This window comes from Pagrus pagrus, assembly GCF_965226575.1.
Source record: "Pagrus pagrus genome assembly, chromosome: 3".
Taxonomy (NCBI): Eukaryota; Metazoa; Chordata; class Actinopteri; order Spariformes; family Sparidae; genus Pagrus; species Pagrus pagrus.
In genome coordinates, this window is record NC_140187.1 from 18,919,673 (window position 1) to 18,943,034 (window position 23,362).

General features: G+C 42.4%; 1 protein-coding gene across 1 annotated transcript in view; it reads left to right on the top strand.

Moving 5' to 3' along the window:
- Positions 1-10,357, top strand: part of ip6k2b (inositol hexakisphosphate kinase 2b) — a 36,493-nt gene extending 26,136 nt beyond the window's left edge. Inside the window, exons 2-6 of the mRNA XM_084349523.1 lie at positions 4,351-5,054; positions 7,478-7,709; positions 7,803-7,969; positions 8,098-8,273; positions 8,635-10,357. Coding sequence (XP_084205649.1) covers positions 4,514-5,054; positions 7,478-7,709; positions 7,803-7,969; positions 8,098-8,273; positions 8,635-9,255 — 1,737 coding nt within the window. The 5' untranslated portion in view covers positions 4,351-4,513 and the 3' untranslated portion in view covers positions 9,256-10,357. The remainder of the gene's footprint in view (positions 1-4,350; positions 5,055-7,477; positions 7,710-7,802; positions 7,970-8,097; positions 8,274-8,634) is intronic.
- The last annotated feature ends 13,005 nt before the right edge of the window (positions 10,358-23,362 follow it).

Sequence of the window (23,362 nt, forward strand, 5' to 3'; positions counted from 1 at the left end):
TCATGCTCTCTAGGTCACTACAGTACAGTATAGTACAGACACACAAAACATACAAAGTCAGTAATGGTTTGATTTGGTAGGCTAATTATTGATTCCCCTATGCGTTGACTAAACCTCACCTTTCCAGTGTTGCACTGATCCAAGTTTCTTTCCCAATACTGATCTTAGGCTTATGCTATTTCTCTGCTGAGTACCATTCCAATACCAACTCTTTCTTTTTACCAAATTCAAATTGGGAATCCGGAAAACTTCTTATCAGTCCAGGGACATACTGAGTCATAAGTGATAGCAGGAAATTTACAATGGCATTGTCAGAACCTATATTTAATGTGAAGTGATCAGTCAGTAATGAGGTCAGTATTGAAATATTGGTTAATTTCTAAGGTGCATCTCGAAGTACCATGTCTGGTATACTGGATTTAAATGAATTGAAATGACAAGGAATTTCTCAATTTTCTCTTTATGTGAAGATGCATTTGTAAAACGCTGGATTTCAAGAGACTTCTGCCACCTCTCCGGTGGGTGGAGTTCACAATGCCTGCTGTGTTTGTAGAAGGCCTTGAATTATACAATGTGCATGGAGGAGGTTGTTGGATGTTGCATCATTGCTCTGTTTCATAGCTGACTTGAGGGCCTTGTGGCACAGCCTGGGCCTATTGTCCTGGGGCATGGACCCATGACATGAGAGGGTAGAGCCGAGCTAAGCTGACATAACAGTGACGCATCAGTGAGGCCGGGGTAACTAGGCTATGAAGACCTCAACTCACACACATGAACACACGCTTTCTTGGATCTTTCATACTCTAAGGTCATGAATTTTAGTGTCCAAAGAAACATGGTTGAAGAGTTTAAAGCTATGCTATCTACAAACAAAACTCAGCTGCGTCATAACAACGTTGTAACTTAAAAACTTGTGCCATAAACACGTATTCTGTTTGGCTATAACATGGTACTTGTCAACATGTTTGCTAACACAGTCAAACATCAAGTAGGTGCAACAAAACAAGACATTTAACTTAGCAAGCCAGCTAATCTTACTCTGAAGTCCAACAGCAACAAGTCCAGCTTGTCTTGTGGCCTTTTAGTTCACGAAGCTCTCGCCAACTACTAAATGCCAATCCAAGATTTACTGTTGGTCGCCTTCTTGCTCAGTCACTCTTTCTTTCATTTCTTATCTTCGTCCTTTAGCGTCCTCTTGACCTCTTTGCCTCTGTCATGATATCCGTAGAGACAGCTCAGTCTGGCTCCGTTGCCCACTCACCTGGCTCCGGTTCTGGTGTCTATTTCGGAGCTCATCCCCGCCAGCATTCTTCACTGGGTCCCCCTCCACCCTCAACACATCTAGATAGATAAATCTATCTTATTTCTTATCTTTAATGTTTTATCACAGTTTGTATTAGCACCTTGATAAAGGGTAATGAGATGTATATATATTAGAATTAGATGTCTGGGTTTCTTTATATCAAACTAAGGGTCCATGATGTTGCAAAGTTTAGAGCACACACACACACAGAAACACACTAGTTTATCCCTGACCACAGTATTGAGGCCCACTCTACACCTTTGCAATCACACAAGTAAAACCTTCACACGGTAATGCGACACGGCCACGGTTTTCTCTCCCGAAAGATGGACTGGCATGATTAACACAATATTGTTCTGTTGATCCTGGGATCAGGACGTCTGGGAAACCTAGTGTGTAACTCCGAACACACAATCACACACATTGCTCTACGCACACTCTATCTCTTCTCTTCTTTTGTTCCACATTTCACACTAGGCCACCAGGGAGCCCCTACCTGTGAGACCAGTAGGAGGAGAAGAGTGGGTGCCCTGTTTAAGTGCTGATAATGTAATCCCTTCCTTGCCTGTGTCTGGATCCTTTCTTCCCATTTGTAATCCCAGTGCAGAACTGGAACATCAGAGATTAGTGCGTGATTAGGCTGTAAATGTCCAGTGACCTAAGCTTGCCTACAGTACCTCAGCTTTGTCTGGCCTGGCACACCAGTCAGACTCATTAGGTCGACTGCCACTCACAGAGAAATTTCCTGTTTGGTCTCTACATCTGAAGCTTGTTGGGTGAGCAATGACCTTTTACTTTACACTGAGCCAAAGTGAAGCTAATCTAGCTAACCTGCATTTTAACTTGCAGTTTAAGTCCTTACTATTCATGCAGTATGTTTTCATATATGACAGCCTAAAGTAAAGATGTTTGTCTCTGGAAAAACTAGGCCAAGGGCTTTACAGAGAAATGTTCCAGTAATGTAGTTAACATATTGTCTTGCAATGTTCTCCCTTCAAACAAAATTCAATAATGGATGCCAAAAATGATTGCTATCAGGGCTCTATTTATATCAGCAGCCAAGAATTCAGATATCTGCCTCTGGCATGTGTGTTATGTTGTAAAAGGATGTTGTTCTTCAATATGTGATGTTGGGATGATGATGATGGGATAACTTGTAAAACAGCTCTTCTTTGTTTGTGTGTTACACAATTCAGCACAATCAGTCTTAAAGCAGGTAAAAAAATAGTATATTCACACTGATAAATTAGCTTGTGTTCACACCATCAATAACATCAAAGCCACCTAAAGAAAGTAGCATTATAGCAAGATAAATGGGACTTGCCTTTGGACAATTTTCACTTGTTTCATTGGCGGATTCTTTTTACTTATTACAAACAAAAAAATACCTTCTACTCAACTCATTTTTGAAGTGACATTTTTTTTTTCAGTGCAGTCTGGTCAGCAAAAAAGCTGGCTCAACTGTCGCCACAGTGTACATCAACATCACTTGCAATGACATGCAATTGTCAGTGCAAGTGTATATTTTTCAAGGTGACAACTGCAACACAAAAATTCCCTGTGGGGCAAAAAGGGTCCAGGGTGGCATTCCGAAGGGCCGCCATTCCGAACGTTCACTTTCATGTTTCGGAATGCCGGCCCTTAATTATTTTTGAAAAAAGGTCACCATTCCTTCACCATAACCCGGTCGGACAGTTGGAATGGCGGTCCTTCGGAACGGGTGTCGCCCCCCCCGGGCAAAAATGCTTTGTCCCCATAACAAGGGCAGTTAATTTTTGTAGTATGAATTTTATGAAGATTTAATGCAGCCCTATTTTTGGTCAGCTGTCCAATTCATAGTCAGAACAAATAGGGGGCAGCATATCACCAGAGTTACTGCTAACTACAGCTAACTGTAGCTAGTTAGCTTAAGCCCCCAGGATGAGCAACAGGCTTTAAAGCCAGTTTTCATAGTGGCCAAACCCTGTAATTACATCATCACGTGATGCCAAATAATACTTTTTTCCACAAGCTTCCATATAATTGTGAAAGAGGCATCTGTAAAACGGTGGATTAATATTTTTGAGCGTCACAACCCCCACGAAATTACTGGTTTCACTGTCATAACTAGAGCCATTCTGTCCACTAAAATTTGGAAAGTCTAGAGGAGCCATACGATTACATTATATTATACCCATTCAAGCTAGCTGGGCAGTAAACCAGAAGTTAGCCGGCTTGGTTGGCACAAGTCTCTAGTGAGCATGCTTTGTGGGCCGCACAACATGGAAGATCCAGGTATTTTCATACCCAGGAAGTCGAGCTCTTTTGGCTTCAAAACACCACAGAGCAGCTTTCATAGGAATGAACACTGTCCAGATTTAATGTAACATCTTTGAGTTAGCTCTGTTAGCTGTCCATCTAGTGGTCCAGACTGGGAGCTTGGAGCGTTAGGGGATTATTGGCTTTGACACCGATGGTACAAAAGCCAGGGTTAGCTGATTCACATGCTAACTTCAATAGATGCCTCTGCAACACAATAAATAGATGTCTTGATGTAGAAACTTTTATAACTTCACATGCTGTTGATCATTTTAGTTCACTTTTTAATGCTTCCAACTAAAGTTCTTACGTGTTGCACCCTCAAGGCTAGTATACAAGATATTTTGCAAGTAGGCCTATATGGATGTTAAAAATACACAAAGGTACAATTACATTGATTTAATAGTTGAAATCCACTATGAGCAGGTATGCCACCCAAACACATCCTTCAGTTTTGATCTCATTTGAAAACATGAGTTGAAAAGAAACGGCAATGTGTGCAATTCAAAACACCTTCTTGCCTTTATTTTTTTAAATGCAGTCTGCTGAAAAGGATATTTAATGTCTCAAGAACAAGATGAAACTTAAAATCCACCCGAGAGCCTGTCTGTAGGATAACAGGAAGGACGAAACTTGCAAGAAATGCCGTCAATGTTGTGTTTTTGTGTCTAGTATTTTTCCTGCTCTCCCCTCCCCCCTGTTTTCTCCTCTTCCTCTTTGTTTGCTTGATCTGCTTGATCCTCTCCTAGGTGCCTTGTCTCCTCCCAGCGACAGCTCCGGCTCTGTGATTGGCTGCTCGTGGGGAGAGGCGGGACTTGCTTCCTGCTCGTGCTGTTTTTCTAGCTGGAGGATCAGCTTCGTCGTCAGTTTCGGTAACAGCCAGACGTCGAGGACAGCGGAAATTGACCTTACATGAGGACGTTGTGGCAGTTTTCAGGCTGTAAATGTCATTTATTATTACACATACAAACACGGAGATTATCCGGACCAACGGAGGAGTTTTATAATTTGTCCTCAGATAAGGAAAAGCGAGGAAATAAGGGATTTCGTCGCTGTTGGCTCTGTCCTTCCTGTCCAGCCCTTTGTTTTTCACTGCTGCTCTCGAGCAGGAGACCAGTAGCGCCCCCGTGCGAGCACAGAGGAAAGAGCTTGAGGATAGGGAGCCAGACGAGCGGCCGTGCTTCTTGCCTCCCGACCGACGTGGGTCCCCCCAGCTCAGTTATCCGATGCGGAGTGAGGATGAGTCCCGCTCTGGAAGCCCTGATGCAGGCGGACGGGACTCCTTATCCCGGAAAAGGGGTGATGCTTGAGCCATTCGTGCACCAGGTGGGAGGCCACTCCTGTGTGCTACGATTTGGGGAACAAACAATCTGCAAGCCCCTCATTCCCCGGGAGCACCAGTTCTACAAGAGCCTCCCCCCTGAAGTGAGGAAGTTCACCCCTCAGTATAAAGGTAAGACCTGGAGGATGTGTCCAGATGTGTGTCAGAACAGCGCATGTGTGGTGATGTTTTGGTACCTAGCTTCAATCCTGTGCTTCTTTTTCTTTGTGTTTGTGCAGACATCTTGTGATACACTGTATAATGCTTTATTGGCTGATTTTAATACATCTGTGCAGATCATAAGGATGTTATTTTGCATTGGGTACAGTGTGGATGCATGGGCTCAGGGTACAGTGTGGATGCATGGGCTCAGGGTACAGTGTGGATGCAAGGGCTCAGGGTACAGTGTGGATGCAAGGGCTCAGGGTACAGTGTGGATGCAAGGGCTCAGAGTACATGATGTACACAACAACATACACCAAAATGTATTCTCACATCTATAGATAGATACATCACTGTATTCAGTGGCCTCATAATGTGACTTTCGTACAGTGCCTCTCCTATCGGAGCAATTGGCAGGCACCACAGGGTTCAAGTAGCATCCGAGCTGAAGGCCTGACTACCTGCCAGGAGGATGAGTGGCCAGAGGCCTTTCAAGTGCCGTGTCTGTCATTCAAGATGGCTCTGGTTTCAAGATGAAATAGATTTCCTCATGGATCAAAAATAAATGGGACAGATCGCAAGGGGAGCAATTCACAAGTCAGTTGAGGAGATTTACAGGTCTGGTTCCAGGTGCACCACAGAAACATGGACACCGATACACATTTTCACTGACACACATGCTTTTAATTGGAATATCATGTTTCCTGGTGGCGTCCAGGTCCACAGCCTCTCACGGTTTCACCCACTGATGCATACGAGCCTAGAACACACTGACACAGACGTCTTTAGGCGGTCAAATGACAGAGGTAAGACGCACGCGTGGTAACTGACTCCTCAGTAATGCAGCGTGGGACTATAAAAAGACCCTCATGGGCAGTGGGATTTGGAGATAAGATAGTAGAGTACGTCTGGGGCCTTCATGAACAGTGACATCAGCAGTGACGCTTGTCTGTCTCTTGCATACCTCAAAACACAATATCTAATGGTTGCAGGCAAACCTTGCAGTGGCCTGTAATGAGAATGAACAAGAAGTTCATACTCCTAACAAGGATTGGACTACTAGAACTCCTGAACCTAATAAAACAATAGATGTTGATAACAATCAGCAACTCCACCAACGTTGCTAGTATACGATGGTCGATTTATGTTCATCAGGCTGTAAATCTCAATCGATGCACCAGTTTATGAGCCCTCCTCGTGAATTAAGTCCGAGTGACTCACAGGTTCCCACACTCACTGAGGTGGTGTGATGACAGTGCAGCCGTGAGTGGACGGCGCAGCCCATAAGGACAGTCCTGAGAGGCTGGGCCTTCCTGCAGGATGGTGATGTCAGCGCACATGACATCAGCCAGGCTGCGGAAGAAACGTGGATGCTGGGTCCTCAGGCCCGTCATTTAACATGCAAAGACTCTACAAAAGCATTTTAAGCATCGGCTGTGTTTGATCATGTTGTTCTCAGAGTACATTGCCTTTCATATTCTCTGTTATTCAGTGGCTGTATTTAAAATATGTACAATTATCACTAGTGTTGTTGGATGCTGAATGTATAGACGCGGATGCTGCGTCCATATCTCTGTGACTTTCTCTCTCGATCAGTTTCCTTCCTGTCTGTGGTTTATCTGTATCAGCTGCTGCAGCTGTGATGTTTATTCTCAGTGCAACACCTCCCCCAGCCCTCACAGAGGCATGCGACACACAGGCCCTTTTAGGGAGCTTTAGTGGGGGCTGGGCCGGAGTGGGTACTACTGGAGCGCCTGTTAGTGGATCATGTCAGCGTTTAAGTACAGTGTCTCTGGTGTTGATGCCTCTAAACAAACTGTAAAACAACAAGAGTTGATTCAGTTCTTGTTTCATTTAAGGCCTGTATTATGATCTGTGTCACATCTTATTGACACTGAATCATGGTATCTCAGTGATTATTGGTCATGTGATTATGCAATCCTTCTCTGTGGCTTACTGAGCTGTTATTCTATGTATGTTGTTTGTATGGAAAGACAGTTGTACATCATTTCCTCATGTCATTGCTGACTGATTGAAGCTCTGAATTATGAGTCATTGTTTGTGTTTCATGAGGATGTTTATCAGTTGTTCAATAAATGGTCCTGCTTGGTTTTACACATTTTTGGTCTTGCGTGGTGTTTTGTGTCTCTTGTTTCCTCAATAATGAGTCATATCAACGCTGTTTTTGCTGTGACATATGTTGTTTCTAACAATGTTCTGCTTTCATCTTCCATCTTCAACCTCCATATAGCATGTTAATGTAATGTATGTTTGTGCAGATGGCTGTATGAATGTCTCACTATCTTATGTGGATATGTGTTTGAGGTTATTGGATAAATGGCCATGAAAATACTCATAACCACTCTCTGCTGCCCCTTCTCACCCGCTCTCAGGTGTAGTGTCAGTCAGTTTCGAAGAGGATGAGGAAGGGAACTTGTGCCTCATTGCCTACCCCCTCCACAGTGAATCGGGGGACCTGGAGAACAAAGATCCCTCATCAGACTGCGAGCCCAAGACCAAGATGCTGAAGTGGAGCAACAAGAAACAGTCCACGTTGCTCCTGGACAATGACAACTACGGCAAAGACCGAGCTCGACACAGCCGTAAAGAAGATAAGATCATGAGGTTAGGGTGCTCTTTCATAAACAACAAGACACTTCATGAATATGTTCTGTAGCACGTTAGCTGACCTTTTTTCTCTTGTTGTGACCTTTGCAGTTATAATCGTGACGAGATGCAGCAGCAGAAGCAGGCGGAGGTTCTCTACCTCAGCCTGGAGAAGGGCAATGTTGTGCCACAGATCAAACACAACCCCTGGAGTCTTAAATGTCACCAGCAGCATCTGCAGAGGATGAAGGAGAATGCAAAGCACCGGAACCAATACAGTATCCTTTCATGAATGAACGGCTGCAGTGAAGAGGGACGGTTCTTGAATGTTAATATAAGCACGTACACGCTGTGTGTTACTTTACATGTCCTCTGTTGCTGTGTGATCCTTGACCCATATTCACAGAATTTATCCTTTTGGAAAATCTGACATGGCGCTACACAAGACCATGTGTTTTAGACTTGAAGATGGGAACTCGCCAACATGGGGATGACGCATCGGAGGAGAAGAAAGCCCATCAGATTCGCAAGTGTCAACAGAGCACATCTGCCTCTATTGGTGTGCGGCTTTGTGGCATGCAGGTACGGTAGACATTACAGCTGTGATAAAAAGTCAATAAAATGATTAGTCGGTTGAAAGAAAATAAACTGCCGACTAATTTAGTTAACGATTGACTGTATCAATGTTTAAACAGAAATTTAAAATATTTGCTGGTTATTATTTGGGTTAAATACTGTTAATTGGATTAAAGAAGCAATTTGGGAACTTGTGATCAACCTTTTTAAAAGAAAAAAAATGTGGACATTCTTTGACAAAATGCATGATGGCTGTGAAAATAATCAGCAGATAGTCACAGAGATGTAACAGAATACTCTGCACTGGTGTTTTTATGTATTGGTTGCATTTGGAGTTGTAAAGCTCATCTTTCTGTGTGACCTGCAGGTATACCAGTCAGACTCAGGCCAGCTGATGTTCATGAATAAGTACCACGGCCGTAAGCTGACCCTCGCAGGCTTCAAGGAGGCTCTCTACCAGTTCTTCCATGATGGGCGTCGCCTGCGTCAAGAGCTGCTGTCCCCGGTGCTGCGGCGACTCCGGGAAATGCAAGCTGCCTTGGAGGCCTGTGAATCCTACCGCTTCTACTCCAGCTCCCTGCTCATCATCTACGATGGAGACCCTCCCAGGACTCCCAGTAGACCCAGACACCGGGGTGGGGAGGAAGGTGATGAGGATGAGCCATCTGATGAAGAGGATGAGGAAGATGATGAGGAGGAGGAGGAAGAAGAAGAAGGCGCCTTTGGTTTCCCTCGTTCCTCCTCAGCCGGTGGCAGCGCTGGTGTGGCTGGAGGGAGCAGCAACAGTGGCAGCAGTCGCTCCTCCCACAGCACAGGAGAGGCCAGCAGCCCGGAGGTGGACGTGCGCATGATTGACTTTGCTCACACCACCTGTCGGCACTTTGGAGAAGACAGTGTGGTGCACGAAGGCCTGGACAGTGGGTTCATCTTTGGCCTGCAGAACCTGATCACCATCATTTCCCAGCTAGAGGATCATAGTTCGGACTGAGGCTGCTGCGGAGCCAACACGGTCTAAATTTTTAAGCATGGGAAGAGCTCAATGAGCTGAAACCCTGCTATGGTGCATCGTCCTTCTGCTGACGTGGGGGTCTGAGCCTCCTCTGCTTGGAGGGAACCTCAGACACCTCGGGGTCAGGGGGAGAGTCTGTGTGGTCGTTCCTGCGCTCTCCCTTACCTGCCAGAGGACAGGGCTGCCTGGGCCCTTAGTTGCACTTTTCTCTATCTGAGACTGCTCCTTTTCTTTGTTATAAGTGGTAGGAGGGATGTTTTACGAGGTGGCAGTCTCTCAGAAACCACTAGGATCCCCCCATCTCCTTCTCTGGTACAGACTAGTTTCTTTATTGTTAAGTCCTCTCTTAGAGAGAATGAGCGAGGCGGAGATCATTGAAGCTCAAGTGTAGTTGTAGGAGCCTGACGTGGTGCTTTACCTGTGATATGGGTTAAGTTTTTTTTTTCCTGATGAAGTTTGGACTGCCAGTCCCCAACAGCACAGTACATTTCAGTGGGGAAGTTGACTGTACAAGCTGACCTTGGCAGGCTAGGTCAACAGCCTTGTAGCAATTGACAACGTAAGCCTCTGAGAAGGACATTTTGTGTTTTTACTGGTGTCTCTGAAGACCCTTGTAACAAATATGGTTTGTGAGTCCACCAGGCACTTGGATTTACACTTCTTTGGTGGAAGAACAAGATTATTTAGGTCTAGAAGAAGGGATCTGCCTTTTTTCTCCCCTGTACCTTTTTGCCTATGAAAGACTTTTTGCTATAAGGGGATAATATCCTTGTTTTGTCACTGTCTTCGTTTTCGTCTGATTTTCTCCTCTTCATTCCTGAAACTCTGACTAAACAAAGAGAATATATTGATTAAAAACACTAGCTAAAAAGACTATATAAAGACTATTTATTTGCAAGGATTGTTTTCGAAATGTTTAAAAAAAAAAATGGAAAAAGCTACATTCCATATTACCACTCTCTAAATGTTCTGTTCTGATACCGACTTTGATTTATTTTATTATTGCAAGAGCCGATACCTCTCTTGTATACCTGTGTGTTAACAGTGTCTTGAAAAATAAAGGCATTCATTTGTGGTAAAAGCTGCCGTCTACCCTGTGTTCATTTATAGTATGAAATATCTGTGAATATATGCATTAACTGGACAGGAAGTAGTGACGTGGGGAAAAGGGAAATGAAATTCAAGCAGGATGCTGACACAAGATCTGTCAGTGTCGCTGTTACAAGAAGAGAACATGAGTCATCTTTTGTGTCTGATCCTACAGAAAGTACTGATGTTTCATCTTACACAGCACAACTACAGACAATGCTTTCTGTTGTATTGAGTGATGTATCTCTAAGAGGAATGCAGTCGGCAAAGAAAGAACTCAATACATAAACTCATGATGGTGTCTTTGGAGGAAAACCCGTTATACTTCTCTCCTTGGATGTTTCACAAAGTGAACTCCAAATTTATGGAGACAGTAATGACTCTTACTATTAAACTCAATCAGATAAACAGAAACCGTTTCCAGATGTCTGAAGTTGACCGCTGAAGTTTCTCATCTGAGTTCAGTTAAATGAGATCAGATCAATTCTTGTTCAGGCCATGTGAGTCCTCATTTGATCAGTGAAATGAGAGATTGACCTGGCAGAAGAAAGTTCACAACAGAGAGGAAAAAGATTTTTGTTCTCGCTTTTGAATCACATTTGATCAGAGAATGAGTTTTTCTTTGCAGTGAAATGGATTGTGAAGGATTTTGCTGATGTCTGAGGTTGATGCAAGACTTCAAGATCACGTCCATAAGTGACATCTGACACAGCTGTGGTTGAATATTTCTCAAGCAACTGATATACACAAGCATTTAATTCTGACACAATGTCACTTAAAAAAATAATTTTCCTAAAACACTGACTTTAAGTATTTTAACTACTAGCTTATTCAGTCATGAAAGCAATGAGAGTTTGTATATTTAGTTGTTTAAGCATAAAAAAATCTGTCAATGAAGACAGAAATCTGTCTCTTCTGATTAAAATTGATTCCCAAAACTACAAAATACACCTTTTTAAAGAAGGTAACTCAACCTATAAAGTCTAAATTAGCAGCTCATGGTTTTTAATGAGCATTCATTATTATTTCCCATGCTTCAGTGGGCTGTTTCAGCTTATTAGATGCTTGAACTTTTGGTGGATTTATGAAATGATACAACTCCCCTACAATTAAGAAGAAATGTTGAAGATGTTTAAGTAGCGATATGTATTGAAGTTAGCATGCTAACCAGCTAGCCCCAGCCCAGTTTGTACCTCAATAGGTGATAGCCCAATAGTAAACAAAACCAACATTTACCCGGTGCTCCAAGCTCCGAGTTGGGACAGATTCCACTCATATGACTGCTTGCTGCACAGCTAACTGAGCTAACTGAGCTAACTAGCTAACGCTGACCCCCAATTTAGGAAGAAGTTCTCCTTAACTTTAAATGTAATAATTGCAGAATAGAATAATAAGGTTTACGTATAAGTCTGCTTTAATTACATTTAATCAGACTATAACTTAACTTTTTTAAATACTTTAAGTACTCAAAGCTTTTCGATGTGAGCCAAAACATCATGGCATGGTGCTGTTTACTTCTCCTGTGCGTAAATTACATAATTTAGACTAACTGATCCACAGGAAACTCTGCCAGGGGAACAGACTTTCGTGTGCATGCGTCATCATTGTTGCTGAGTCCATTACTAAGCAGTTTAGTGCAGGTTCCTGGCCTGATTGCCATTCAGCGGCGACATCGGTGACTGATCTGCACCGGGGCTCGGATTATACACTTCAAACAAGAGAAGAAAAACTTCCCATTCGAGCTGTAATGCCAAGCAGGAAGCATTATAAGGTGTTAGCCAGCAAACAGCTCCCAAAGCAGCAACCTCAGATGACCTCAACATACTCTATGCAGCCTGAACTCCACAGTAAAAGCTGTTGCCAGTCAAAATCAGCATCTTTGTACTCAGCGTAATCAGGATTTCCAGCTCCAAAAAACATTCTCACGAAAACACCAGCTGTGTGGAAAGTATGCTTAGAATGCTGTGGTATCTTTCAGCACCCCACTCTACCTGTTTCACTTGAAGGGTTGGATTGTTAGTGAGAGACAACAGGATTTTTCAGAGGCGTTGCAGATACAAGCTTTCAACCCTGAACAATTGGCGTGACGCGGATACTGGAGGTGGAGAAGGGAAAGTTACACTCAGAAGTGGCTTAGGCTGGCAAAGAACACACATTGATTGAGTTTACATAGCGCGATGTGAAAAAAGTGCTTCTGGGTTTTCTAGTCTTTCTGGTCTGCACAACATACAGGACACACTGGTCTGACCGAAGACTCCCAGTAAACAAACCACAAGGGCTTCATGCAGCTCGCAGCCATATCATCTTCACATCACAGTTCACTCCCAACCGGCTTCAACAGGCCGACTCAGAGCCTTTAGATGACCTACATACCCATGCTTTATGTGCAATATTCTGTTACAAGACTATTCATGCACATAAGTGTCATAAATCCATGACCAAACAACTAAACATGGCTGGATCTCTTGTTTTTGAGCTTGAGTGGATTATCAGATCCACTCATGGCTGCGCAGGTTTCTCAACGACAAGACATTCTTTTGCAGTGATGGAAAGTAACTAAGTACATTTACTTTTTTACTCCTCTACATTTATTTAATAACTGCATCAGAGCCAAAGCAGCACATTTATTTATCCTATTTTATTTTATCTGCCGATGAACGCCAACGACGATAACGCCAAGTCAGCACTAAGTACACAGTTTATACATACATGTAAATGTATGTTTCATTTATTGTACTTGTACTTTTGTTACATTTATTGGCATTGATTATTTCTTTTAATATTTAAGTAAATATCAGATACTTCAAGACTTTTACTCAACTACTATTTGTATGGGTGACTGTCACTTTTACCAAAGTAACATTTTGACATGTTACCTGTACTTGGGAACAGCCTGACATTCCGAAACACCTCCATTCCGACACACCGCTGTTCCGAATCCGACTTTCAACTTCCAATTACTTCCCAATATGATTAGGGTTAGGGGTTAGGGTCAGGGGTACCACAATAGCCTTTTTCGGAATAGCGGGGTCTTTAGAAAAAATGAGAAACCACGCCATTACGATGAATGGAAGTCTATTTTCGGAACAGCGGGGTTTCGGAAAGGCGGGGTGTAACCTATCTACTTTTGCTCACGTATGACTTTTGGTTACTTTAACACTGTTTTTGATATAATGTGAAGCTTCATCTCTTCTCCGTCAGCCTGTCTGGGATGTTCAGGGGTTTGCTGCAGTGAACACCATCAAAGGCAAGTGAAGGGAGACTCGGGCAGTTTAGGAGGAGACAGCACGAGGCACGAGATGAGAGGGATTATCATTTCCTGTTTTCAGCTCTAAAAATAAGCAAACATCCCCTGCCAATCTGCTGCCTGCCACAAAACAGATTTTGATGATTATGTTTTGCTCCTCCATGGTGTAGACATCAAGCTTGTTCATATGGTTTTAATGATGAATCATCAAGAATATATTTGATTGATAAAAGCAGAAATCTCTCGTTCTCCTGTGTATTGAGACATTTCTTCACTTGATTTGCTCTTTTCTTTCTTTCCTTTCATTTTTTAGATGGGTGGGCCTGCTTGTCTGTGTTGTGTCTGTGTTGTGTGCATGAAGGTGTGCTTGTGTGGGTCACAGGCAGTTGCCTTGGTGACTGAAGTGACTTTTTTTTTAACAATGATACATTACTATGGCAACAGCATCAGTATTTTTAGCAGTTCTGCACCACAAAATGCAGGGGTGCCTTGGCCTGATTGCTCATTCACAAAAAATGAGATGACCTGAATAAATGACACCTGGAATAACTGAGCAAATTCTCTCTTTTCTCTGCATTACGAGGCTTGCTTGATTTAGCAAAGCATTACATTCAGGCAACGTGGTGGCTTTGCAATGTACTAACAGAACAAATAAAGCCAGATTGACCCCAATAGCACACAGGAAATTTATGTAAGAGCCGATAAATCTCAAGGTAAATCTTACTCTGGTGATAACACATGAAATCACAGCTCGTACGTGGCGGTACAGTACACACACAGGTGTTTGTGTTTGCCTGCATTGCCTACATGGTGGTGTCTGAGCTCATAGTATGACGGTCGTCACAGTTCAAAGGTTACTGAATTTCTTATCTCACGGCTAGCTGCATGGCTTTAAAAGGCATTCTGTTGCAGACACGATGTCCTGCTGCCAAAGAGAAGCCGCTTCTCTGTGAAACCACCCAGCGAGATAGGATGTGAAAGCACACGCTCCCTCACCCTCCCTGCAGCAACAACAGAGAAGTGTGCGTGAGCTTAAAATAACCCAGACCGGAGCATAAAAAGGCAGAAGGAGGCACGGGTTTGTGCCATTTGAAAAGTGTTTTGTGCAGGGATGTAGGTAGGAGTTTGGAAGTGTTTAAGCTCTCAAGACAGAGAGGTGAAAATAGTCTGGAAATCCAACAGTTCTTTGGATACCTTTCCTGAAAGAGGTGAAGACTGATCCAGACACAGGTAGAAGGGGCCCGCTGCATGCGTCTCCCATATTCCTTGAAATCATATTCTTGGTCGGAGCCGCTGTAAATCACTTCTGTACTGAATCCCGTTGTCAAACTGACCTCCGGCATTCTTGGAGGCTGTGACACCAATTTGGTGTCCAGCTTTGATCACTCTGACGTTGGGTTGCCAAATCTTGTTGAGCGGGCCCCGTCACCCATGGTGACTCCCCCTGTGATCCGAGGTCTTGCTGCTGGCAAACTCTAGGCCCATTGGCTTCATGGTTAACTGAGCCATGAGCTAAGTAGCTAACGGTAGCTAGCTACAGTCAAGGGTCAGATCTCGTGTTATCTCTGCTTCTTGCCAAGCCTTGGGGAAAACAGAGAAACGCTTTACATGAAAAACGAATGGAAACCAGAGCTAAATATTGAAAATGTACACAGTGGAAGCTTCTAACCAGGTTCTTCAGAACACTTAGCCAGCTAACCACCCAACAACCATGTCGAAAGCTCTGTGGCTGGTACAAAACCAAACTAAAGCCTTTCTGGGACAGTGTAAATAAAACCATGAAAGAAATTACAGGTCATTTGCACTCCAAACAACTGTGCTGTGCTGTACCTACAAGGACCACACACATGTCATATGTTCAAAGACAATGATGTCACAGGCTGTTACGAAACTCTCCTTGAACCCTGCTCAACAGATCGATCAGATAACAACATGCAGCCACCAGGAGGAATAAAGTGACAGCTGATCAGAGGGAGAATTTATGACATAATAAACCTAAATACTCGGTGTTCTGTCCTGACGACTGGTGGCCCATTTTGATATCAGGACACAGTTTTACCTCTGTAGCAGTAGTAGCTGTATTGGTACTGTATTAATGTAGAGGCTTATCACCTCTTGAACCATTGTCCCTGAGGGCCTACAGAACAACGGTTGATTAGATAGGTAGGCAGGCAGGCAGGCAGGCAGGCAGGCAGATAGATAGATAGATAGATAGATAGATAGATAGATAGATAGATAGATAGATAGTAAACAAGGTCAAGGAGCCCTGACAGTTGAGGTTACAAACCCCACATATGTCCAGAGTATTTCTTGATTCTCTGTCAGTTTCTTTGTTTTTTTGGACAGGACCCAGTCAGATTTTAGGATTATATAACTCCTCCCAATGTTTGTGTTATTTGTCAACAGCTGTGATTAGGGGTTGTTTCAGGCCATCAACAACTTTATTTATATCACCAAATCCACAAGCGTCTGTTGTCTGTTCAACAACATCACATGGTCTTTCTCACATATTTATACAGATGGGATACACTTTAAAGTAATGTGTGAGGTCACATTGACCCTTGGCAGGGATTCTCAAACTCTCCCTTTACTGAAGGAACAAACGAACATCATTCTTCCCAAAGATGTTCCCTAGTTTGTTTGTCGTAGTGATAAAAAGCTGTTTTAGCAACAGTTATAAGAGCACCAAAGTGGACCAACCTGATGGAGTTGAATTAGATTGAGACTGGCTGTAAAGGCCATACACGATTTACTTTACCTTCATAATCATCAAATCAACCAGAGACCCTTCATGTCCCGTGGGAGAGGAGGAGACCACCAGAACTGAAATGTTTCAAAGGATAAACACAACATGAAAGAGCCAGCCGACGCCCTCACTGTCAAGCATTCAGGTCTGTACAGTAGGTCAGTCACTGTTCCCAATGAAACAACAGTCGTCGTCATCACTGAGGTGTCTTTTAAATGTCTTGCGGACATACATGCACTGTGAAGAGGATGTGATGTGAGCGTGTGAAGGCGTGGTGTAAGTGAAACCAGTGTGTACGTGAGAAAGAGAAGCCCTTTCCCAGTCGTTAAAACCATCCAATAAGTATGTTGAAATCAAGATTTTTGTATTCTTGTCACAGCACACACACACCCATTCTCCCAGCAGCAACCACGGTGTCCTGCATGAGTGTGTGTGCTTAAAATAGCCCAGACAGGACAGGACAGGCAGAGGGAGCTACGAGCTCGTCATCTGGAATAATCTGGATTAAGCCTGATGACTACTACTGTCCAGTCAAGGGCGCTTAACTCCCACAGGGTAAATGTTGTTGCTTGTCGCTGCCCGTCACACACACTCACACTGGGATTGTTTTGGTTCTCTGCTGGTTAAAACATAGCTGCATTAATCCTCCTCGTCTACATTTTCCACTTCATACATGCCGTGACTCTTTCCCTGGAGTAATTGTGGTGCCTGTAGATGGATTATAATGAGTGAGTGTGTCTGTAAGTGGGTGGTGGAGGAGGTGTCCTTCAATGAACAGCTCTCAGTAGCTGTGAAACACACTCTCATGCATCTGCAGCACAATTATGTCACAGGATACTTTTTAATTATTGTAATAAAGAGTGTAGCAGAGCACGCTGACAATAGTTTAATGTCATGCTGACTTGTTTTATTCTCTTGCAGGAATTTCTCAGTGGGTTGTGTTGTTTTACAAGAGAAAGCAGGTCCTCTTCATTGTGTGTTGTGTTGTTTCAAGTGATTTTTTTAGAAAGGTATGTTTATCTGTTGTTCATCATTAAAGAATAACTGGTCTCATCACACTATAGCAAGGGACTGCACATCGTAGTCTGGGCTGTGTTTAAGTTAAGAGCATATATATCAGGGGGCCTGTAAACATGTTGCATAACACAGTGAAGCTCGCTGAGCACAGCTGTTAGAGTGAGATTAGCATGACGGCAAAGTCAAAAACAGCTAACAGCCTCCCCGCTCTACTTCTCTGGGAGTTCAAGTGCTATTATTTACCAAGCCTTATCTCCAGTTAGACTTCCCACGTCAGCTTTTTCTGTACCCCGTCACTCCTTCCAGTCGGTCTTCCTATAGACTGAGCAGGATTGAAAGTATATGGACAATCTGTTCTGTCTTAGCCTAGCAATATTAGCTGCATGGCTATAGGGCTGGCAGTGTTGGTCGTCCATTGCTTTGGTCCAGACTGAAATATCTCAACAACTTTGGGATGTATTGTTATGAAGTGTTGTACAGACATCCATGGTTCCCTATGGTCTGGTGATCTGATGACTTTATGTTTCAACAAGTATTGAATGTGTCACCATGACATTTTGTGCAGATATTCATGAGCTGTGATTAGTTTATGTGAGTATTTCCATTTTGTACCACTTTATTCTTCCAACCCACTACATTTAGGAAGCGAATATTGCACTTTTACTCCACTACATGTATTTGATAACTTTAGTTTCTGGTTACTTCACAGATTGCAAGCTGCTTCAGAAGTCGTGCATTTTTAAATTGATTTACTTCATCTGCATTCGAATTTTAAAAAAAACAAGCAAACAAAAAAAAACCCACTGATTCCAATAATCAGAAAAATGCTGATTATTGGACAATTGTCCAGGACGTTAATCAGTCGATCCATAGTAAACAGTATATTCATACATGTAAATATATGTAGAAATGTACTTTTTCCTTGTACTTTTAAAACTTAAAGGTCCACAATAAAAGAATTGGCCACCTCTCAAATTCCTCAAAACAAATAGAGGGCAGCATATCACCGGAGTAACTGCTACCTGTAGCTGCCGTTAGCTAGTTAGCTCAATAAGCTGTGCAGCTAGTGGTCAGGACTGGTAGCTCGGAGGGGAAGTGTTGGTGTTTACACCACTAGCACAGGAGCTTTGGACTGGGACGGGGCTAGCTGGTTAGCACGCTAACTTAAGTAGATATACGTCATAATCTTAAAACTGTTATTTCATCCCTTCTGTGCCTTAATGCAGCCTCACAGAACTGCTAGCGTGGATGTAGACAGACTCTTGGTCAAATGATTTGGATGTAAATGTCACAACTATCAGGGTGATATACTTGAGACAGATTGAGAGACTTTTCCACTGTATACTACAATTACTGGATCAAGCACGACGTGTTTATTCAAAGCTGAAGAGCCAAGCTGGTCCTCATTAACCCTCTAAAGCTGTGTGAGAACATGTCTGCAGGGAGGAGTCAGGGGTCTCTGATCTACATGTTTATGTAACCTGGTACATGAGGTCGAGGACACAGTGTTCTTCTGTCTGCTGGATCAACGTAGTGGATTAAGGGGACAATCATATCTACCAGTTAAAGCTCACCGACCTTAACCCCTGACCTGTAGTAGAGCAAATATACTGTATGATTGTATGTCCATGTGGAGTATACAGTATCAGCAGTCTGTGGGTCACCAAGAGATCAGAACAGCTGTTCACCACAGAGAGAAGAGCTACTGAGACGAACATTAAAGCCTGCTCAGACCTCAGGTCAAATAATACGACATATAATTCACTTTATAATGAAAAATCAGTCATTAGAGAATTTATAAGAGGGCGAGAAAATATACTAATGTACTGTTGTGGTTTTCCCAGAGTGGCAGCAGACAGAAAACAGGAGAAGCGGGATAGGACAGCTGAACAGGGAGTGACTCACTCTGCTCAGTCTCATGGTGATCTTGTGACTCTTTACTCCCACCCGCTTTCTTGTATTTATGCATCCCCCGCCACATGGCAGAGACCTTACTATTATCCTGTCACTGTAAACATCCGATTGCGGCCTTCTCAAGGCCCCTGACATCTGCTTTTACCTTCCCAGTTATCTACTACTGTGATAATGTGCTTTGCATACACATAATGTAGATAACGTAGTGAGTTCGAAGAACAAACAAAACAAGTTGGACATGAATGTCGGTCTTTTGAGAGGCAGAGATGGATGGAGGGTGCTCACTGGTGTACATGACAAGAACGTGAAACACGCATTGGAGGAGGGCGAACTCTACGAGACAAAACAAGGAGGTATGAGGTAAATGTAAGAAGAATTCAGGGTCACAGGGGAACAATTGTAAAGGTTTGAGGAATTCAACATTCCTCCACGTTACAGCAAAGTCTTATGTAAGAGCAGCTGCTGAGTAACATTCTCATGTGTCTATGTGCACACTCACAAAGCGGAGTAATGTATTGCTAGTGTGTGAGCTTGTGATACTCACAAATACGCCTTTCATAAATGCTGGCATTACTTAAAGGATAAGCTCACCCAAAAATTAAAATTCTGTCAATATCTGCTCACCCGCATGCCAGTGGAAAGGCAGGGGAAGTTTTGTAGTCAGCAACACATTTCTGGAGCTTCACAGCAAAACAGTGTTTCAGCATTCTTCTTCACAGCTGAAGTAGACGGGGACTTGTTTTAAAAATGTAAAAAACAAATTAAAAAAACATAAAAAACATAAAATGGTTCCATACAGCTCATCCAGTGTAATCCAAGTCTCAGCGTCTGAAGTGGGTTCACAAGCTCAACTGCACATCAAGGGTGTAGATATAGTCATTTCAAATCAATTTGGGATCTTGAGGCTTTCAGATACTTTGATTACGTTGGAAGAGCTTTCTGAAGCCATTTTACGTTTTTCTGCAGTTGTTTTTGTAAGTTTTAAGTCCCCATCCGTTTCAGTTGTTTTGCTGTGAAACTCTAGAAATGTTTGGTGGACTTCAAAACTAATCCTTTAAAGCTCAGAGATTTAGGAAAAATAGGTCACGTCTATTGATTTAGATCAATAAATACTGTTTCTGGCAGTCAAAAGTCCATTCATTTCAATATGCACTGCTTCACTGTACATGTGAAGTAAAGGTTATCATATGAATTAATTGTCTGTTTCTTTCAGTGGGCCAAATACAAACTTGCAGTTGAGGTGCAGACAATGAACCGCAACGTCCCCAGCTCACTCTCATTCACATCTTCTCTCTCATGTAATTCCTGTTATCTCTCTTTTTTGAAGGATGAAAATAATCAGACAAATAGCCGTATCTGTGAAAAACAAACAAACAAACTAAACAAACAAGAGTCCGCTGTTTTACGAGGTGGTACGTAACCGATTGCTTGGCTGGGGGCTGTTTGTTCCTGTGTGTACTGGTTTTTACATTTTGTTTTTTTTAAATAAACAAACTATACGTGACTTTAGAGGAGAACTTTTGTTCCGATGAAGAGCAGTGTTGCTCGAAACGTCACAACTTTGGTGTATTGAATAAATGGATATTGGAGCCCTGCAGTGTGTGAGCTTTCAGTCAGGCGTGTTTGTTTACTTGTGTTTCTAGTCATTACTGTGGTGAGATAAGCTGACTGACTGCTACAATCAAAACATAAGGGTGGTATTTATCTTCTCATCTAATCCTTAACAAGAAAGCAAATAAGCATAACTTTTTTTTTCAGATGAGACTATAGAAAATGGTGTGTGACAGCTTTAGCTTCAAAACATTAGATAAGGCCTCACTCTGTTGGAGAAGTTATCTTTTCGCATGTGCCCCAACACGATGACCACTCTATTATCAGGGAGCGCTCTGAAAGACTCGGCTCTCTCTCTGCTACACTGTGTGTGCCGTCCTCCTCTTACAGCTATGTGAGAAATGCTTTTTACGACATCCTGTTGTCCGATGGTCTGTCATCTTTCACTGCCTTCTACTGAGAATTTCAGTAAATACTGATGTTTGTGGCCTCAAGCCTTGACGGTCGCCAGCGCTGATGCAACCTTTGTTTTCCTCATTCAGACCTCAGCTGGAACTGGCGCCGTTTAAATATGTGGACTAAATTCTTCTTTTATTCATTAACAATGCAAATCCAGTTCAAAGTCCTCTCTTAGTACATGAGCATTACAGCTGTGCTGAGGCTAAAGCTTCTTGACCACAAATGATTATAATAATAATAATAATAATAACTTTTGTATAGCACCAAAGTGCTAAACAAAACAAGATAAAAACACAAAAACACTCATTTGAAAGCATCTCTCACACACGAACATGATGAATTTAGAGCTGGGTGTCATGATTACCCTTTGGCTGGACATTTCAGAGAATATCACAATGCTAATGATTCATTGTTTCACAAGGAGGGGATCAAGCACGTCAAACCTTTGGTCAGCGGAGGGGACAGAATACAAAGACTCAAAGGGAGGCTTTTTGGATTCATAGACACGGATGCTTTGAAGTATCCTGGTCTTAATGAGGACATAGACTTCACATGTTTTCTGTTATCTATTGTTTCTGTAAAGGCTCCCCCTCTCTTTTTACAGCCTTTATGGGCTAATATATCATATATATGGGTGCCTGCTTTGTATTTTGTAAGCATGTGAACCTTTTGTGTCTTCTCATCTCTTGTTGTTTCATTGCTTCATTAACTTGAATTTGCTTCACCTGGTGTGTCATTATCTGGGTCATGTGAATGCCTCCTATTGGTTGTGGCCACTATATAGGTGGGGCCACATGGTGTTGTTTGTTTGTTTGTAGCCCTGATGAAGACCTGATGTTTGGCTTTTTAAAATTGTATTTAAACTATTGCCCTTTTAAAGATTTAACTGCTACAGTAAAGGCTTTTTAGTCTACTGATGTTTCTTTCAGTGCCTGGCCTGCTCTTTTTCGCCCATTTTCCAAGAGCACCCAACACAACTTTTTGTTACCATTGTGCATTTGAGCCACCAGCCATCGTTTCTCTAGAAGCATGATAATCTTTACAAATGAAGGATTTATAAAAAATGGCTGTTGTATTGTATGTATTGAAATTGTTAAATGTTGCTGCTATTTTGTCCTCCCCTTCATGCATGTGTGTCTCTGTCTTTGTTGACAATCAGGCTGGCTTGAGAGATGCTGTCTCAAACGGTCTTCAACAGTCTGCCTCTCCCACTCTAGATCATTGTCAGGCCACTGCTGCCCTCAGGTGGAGACATGCATGTGTTCATGCAGGGAGGATGCAGCCAGTGCTGCCTGAAGCCAAAACTGTCTTCTTAAACAGGGTTGGGGCAGTTACTTGTGTTTGTATACTTGCTATTTATGTATTCTGATACATTTGGTAATTACCTCTTTAAAAGTGTAGTCAGTAATGTAATCCACATATCACAATATGAGGGTAGTGCAATTTGATTACTTTCCGGTACTTTTGGATTATTTCAATTCAAAACACACAAATTAAGACTAAAGGTATCAATAAAATGACCAGACTCTTTATTTTAAAGTTGTAATCTTGTTAGAGGGCTATATTTACTGAGTGTATCTGTGATCTAATCACATCTTTTTATTAATTATTGTTGTCAATGTAGTAATATACTGTGAGCAGTGTTTTAATGGTGAAGCTGGTTAGTTGGTGGAGCTAATGTCAACTGTTTTATATACTGTTGTTTAACAAATTCATTATAATTTTGTCATATTTTGACCATGCCAAAAAATGTAGCCTCTTAGATACACGTCAGTATTTACCCCTGGACAATTCAAGGGGATCTTAAAACACTTCACCTCAGTGTGTAATTGTTTTCACTGAGTATTGTTCTTTTGATTATTATTTTTTTAACCCTGCTTATGTTTGTGTATCTTGACATCATTGTAAATGAGGGAAGCCTCAATGATTTTTTTAGGTTTAAATAAAGGTTTAAATTTCTGTGCTAGACTACTGCCCTGCTTCAGGTTTGCTGTGTGTCTGTCGGCGTGTAATAATTTGATTAAACAAAACTGTATTTGAGGATACGCTTCATGTAAGCTGGT